The sequence below is a fragment of the Hippichthys cyanospilos genome, chromosome 17, assembly GCF_059441005.1.
Source record: "Hippichthys cyanospilos isolate Australia breed blue-spotted pipefish chromosome 17, RoL_Hcya_1.0, whole genome shotgun sequence".
Lineage (NCBI taxonomy): Eukaryota > Metazoa > Chordata > Actinopteri > Syngnathiformes > Syngnathidae > Hippichthys > Hippichthys cyanospilos.
Genome location: NC_142385.1, coordinates 1,930,712 through 1,935,000, shown reverse-complemented (window position 1 = coordinate 1,935,000; position 4,289 = coordinate 1,930,712). Strand labels below are relative to the sequence as shown.

At 42.1% G+C, this 4,289-nt stretch overlaps 1 protein-coding gene across 3 annotated transcripts in view; it reads right to left on the bottom strand.

Moving 5' to 3' along the window:
* gas7b (growth arrest-specific 7b) overlaps window positions 1-2,993 on the bottom strand; it is an 87,841-nt gene extending 84,848 nt beyond the window's left edge. For all 3 annotated transcript variants that reach the window (XM_088439865.1, XM_088439866.1, XM_088439867.1), the window contains exon 1: window positions 2,355-2,993. In XM_088439865.1, the coding sequence (XP_088295991.1) occupies window positions 2,355-2,534 (180 nt within the window). In that variant the 5' untranslated portion in view covers window positions 2,535-2,993. The remainder of the gene's footprint in view (window positions 1-2,354) is intronic.
* Window positions 2,994-4,289: the final 1,296 nt, after the last annotated feature.

Sequence of the window (4,289 nt, the reverse complement as noted above, 5' to 3'; positions counted from 1 at the left end):
GAAACAACTCAACATGCTGATCTGGCCACCCCTTTTGGTGGACCAATGAATACACAAAATGAGAGCGGAAGACAAATGGGCATCATTCTCACCGTGACACAGGAATGATCCAGAGATCTCCAGTTTGGAGAATTGGCTTGTAAACTGCATTAGACAATTTGGTAATAATAAATCATTGAAGTGTTGTTGACGCGATGAACATGTGCATGTATGTATGTTTATCTTGGCTCATACCCAAACGTGCATGAAACTTTCACAAAAGTATGTAAACAATACAGCAATATTCAACTGGGTCCGCAATCAAAACTAAAATTAGATGTGAAAGATCCAACAACCTGATCTCCTGTGCATCGATACTTCCTGTGTCCAACTATCCGCTAGCCTCCCAACCTCATCAGACTGCCCGAGCTCCTGTCCCATCTGCTCCCCACCACCTGACTGCCTGCCACGCTCCAGCGCCACTGGCTCAGAACATCTCTCTACAGTGGCTCACTCCCATCAACTTTAATCCCAGCAAGTATCCCCCCCCTTCAATAAAGATTCAGTTGTGTGTGTGTTTTTATAATTTGTCAATTTGATTTATAATACGTCACCAAATCAGCAAAAATTAATTAAGTGAAAGCAGATACAGTGGGCCCCCGTGTTACGACCTTAATCCTTTCAGCGGCTAGGCTCGTTACTCGAATTCGCCGTATGACGGGCAATCCAAACCTATGTTAATTAGTGAATGCATGCAACACGTGCAAAAACCTTAGGAAAAAACATCACAACTTCATACACTTATTAAAAATTAGTCACATAATCTACTGTACAGTTAAATTAAATAACATAAATATACAAAGGAAAAATTACATTTACCTTTGGGGCGACGTGACATGAGATGGTGGTGGGTGGTGGGTGGAGGCAGAGGGGAGCAGAGACGAACCAGCAGATTTTTTTTTTCTTAAACGAGAACTTTTTTAAACGAGAACTTATTTTTAAACGAGAACTTTTTAAAAACGAGAACATATCACCGGCGATTTCCTTCTCTTTAATCCATAAGAGAAGAAGCCTCTCCATTTTGTTGTTGACCAAGGTCCGTCCCCTGGCAAGGAAACTCATGCCCTTAGAAGACTTGCTTGCTTTAATAGCTTCCTTGTTCTTGAGAATTGTACCGATTGTCGAGCGGTTACGGCCATACTCACTAGCAAGGTTGACTATGCGTGCGCCTCCTTCGTATTTTTTTATTATCTCCTGCTTCGTTTCTATTGTCATCATCCTCTTACTTCTTCCTTTACCGCCACTTGCAATTTTAGAAGCCATGTCTAACAGATAAAAGTTTGCAGTCTTCATAACACACCGACCAGCTCGTGCCATCAAGCAAGGTGAGGGAGTTCGGCCAATAGCATATCGGCAATTCTGTGATTGACGTGACCCCAGCCAATAGCATATCGGCATCTCCGTGACATGCAAGAAAATTTGTTTTTGTTGATGCAGCAAAGCGAAAAAAAATAGTGCGGACACACTGACCGGCATGTTGGATGGTTCGAAAGACGAAAGGTTTTTCCGTAAGAGGGGGACAAAAGAGGGGGCATTTTCCTCATGCGTTCAAAGACCATATTAGCATGATACTTGGATGTCTGATAGATTTTCCTGAGTGGTTATTCATGTGGTGGGCGTGGGAGGTGTTAACTGATTTTTCTTCCCCCATCTCACATTTTAAAGATCAGTGAAGATGTTAAAAATCCATGGCATGCTCTCTTGCTTGCACAAGAATGCGCAAGAAACTGTCACGTTACCAAAAGTCCACCACATGAGGCTCTCCAACTTATTTTTAGATAAACACTATAAGAAAGTTGGCTCCCACATTTCCCTCAAGTGGGAAAGTGGGCGGTGAGCATTGTGAATTCACGCACACGATGAGGAGACCTAAAAATTTCAATGGAATGTGAGTGGAATGAGGAAGTGTATGGCCACTCAGCAAGATGCCAGTCACTGAAGAGAGCTTTGACACAATCTGATAAACACAGCACGGGGAAACAATTCATTTGTGAACGTGTCAACGCTTTCTTTCGCTTTGACTGGCTACTCCAAGTCCTTTTGTTAAAGAACATCATTGAATTACCTTGAAGTTTTTATCAAAAAAACATTTAAATTTCATCCATATAAAACATATTTTATCAATTTATGAACTGTAATCCTAAACACGAGTACATCACGTGTCTGTGTGAATCAGGGTTTACGATTCCAGCGACAGGCCGTTGAGATACTCAAAAAATATATATAAAATTTTCAAAATAATATCTGAGTGACTGTGGAACAGGCAAAGCAGTTGCATATCATGCAACGACCTTGATCAATAAATAAACTCATACCTCGAACACTTGGACATAACTTGAGGGAAACCATCCTCGGGCTCCATCTTTCTCTCCCTCCCACCAGCCTCCAGGCAGAGACTGCACCACCTTGATCATCTCCCCTGCATCGAAGCTCAGTCCCTGCTCATGCTGCTCTCCAATGAACGGGTAGAGAGTTATGCAGTATGAGCCAGACATCGTCCGGAAAAGTTAAACTCCTCAGACAAGCTGCACGATGAGACCGTTGCTGGTGGTAAAAGTCCGCCAATCAGAAGACGAAATAAACTGTGTTGTAAAACTTGTTCAAAGTAGATGATCAGGTTGTCGGGTAGTGTCGGTCAGCATGCCCTGCGCCCCTCAAAAACTACTGCCCTAGCATAGTGGCTGAAGCCACAAATCTCTAACTTCAAGCCGCGTGGAAGCAGAGGAAAGCCAACAGGAAACCAAAGAAAATCCAAAATAAAATCTCCAAAACCAGTAACAAAATTAAAGTATGTGGTCGACGTTTTTTTGTGGCCAAATACTACATACAGTACAGTACAGCACAGCACAGTACACTTCAGATAACATTAATAAAAACCCTGAAATGTGACCACAATAGGAAGATTAGCAAGTTAAATGTACCAGCCTTCATCTACTTCCTTTAGCTCACGCGAATCTGACCATAGCCGCGCCCAGTCACTGGCGTTACACTGACGTTGCAGTATGTGGAGTGAATGTCACACTGAACGTAAAGTTGCACTGTAGTGTACTGCAAACACACCTAGCTACCTTATTGATAGAATGACATTTGCAACTTTTCACACAGTGGCACTAATAAAGGTTAGTTTGCCTCTTCTTGTTACTTATTGTAATGTTGGTATGTGCATTAAGTTTCAAATATTAATTATTTTACATGCAGCCAACAATATTAGGCTGGCCCAAATATCAAGACAGGTATGACTATTTAAATCAGTGACCCCCCCCCCCCCCCCCCTTCAAATTCTCGAGAACGTTTTTAATGCAAAGAATATTATAGTGATGTCTTCAAGAATATTTTCATCAAAATATTTTCTAAAACGCTCCTTTCAAGTAGTATGATTTACAAATGTAAAGTAATATAATTGTGGTAAAATGGTGCACATGCAGTTAATTCGTGTCATTTTTAGTAATTTTAACAAGCAAGACCCAAACTTCAATGCTGTGATTTGAAAATATTATATACTGCATTCAATGTCAGACATGGACTCTGAGAATCAACTTCACGTTTATCTAATTTAATGCGCTGTCTGTATGTCATTGTATTTAAATATTATGAATTTGGGGTTCATCCATTGTGCCCTCTGTTAGGATCAAGTACATTTTGGCTCGCGTGTACGTGTGGTACGGTCGCATCAGAGTTTGTCCATCGTTCAAGAAACAATCATATATGGTTAGTTGGGTTAGTTGCAGACTGAAGAGCTATTTTAAATGTGAGTTTACTCCCGTCATCTGATTTACACGATTTACTGCCACGAGAGGTCACTATTTGACAAGTGAGTAACTCAAAGTGTCAAGTTCACTAGTTTGTATGTGTGTGTGCGTGTGCATGCGTGCGTGTGCGTGTGTGTGCGTGTGCGTGTGTGTGTGCGTGCGTGTGTGTGTGTATGTGTGTTTGTGGGTGGGTGGGTTTTATGTGTGTGTGTTTGTGGGTGGGTTGTATGTGTGTGTGTTTGTGGGTGAGTGGGTGGGTGGATGGATGGATGGATGGATGGATGGATGGATGGATGGATGGATGGATGGATGGATGGATGGATGGTAGTTGCTTATTCTCAAGGGCGTGCTGGAGCCTACTTGAGCTGTCCTCAGGCAGTGGCCTTAACTAGTTGCCAGCATAGATAGTAACTGCTTATTCTTACAGACATGGTGAAGCCTATTTGAGCTGTCCTCAGGCATGGGACTTAACTAGATGCCACCCAATTGCAGGGCGCATTG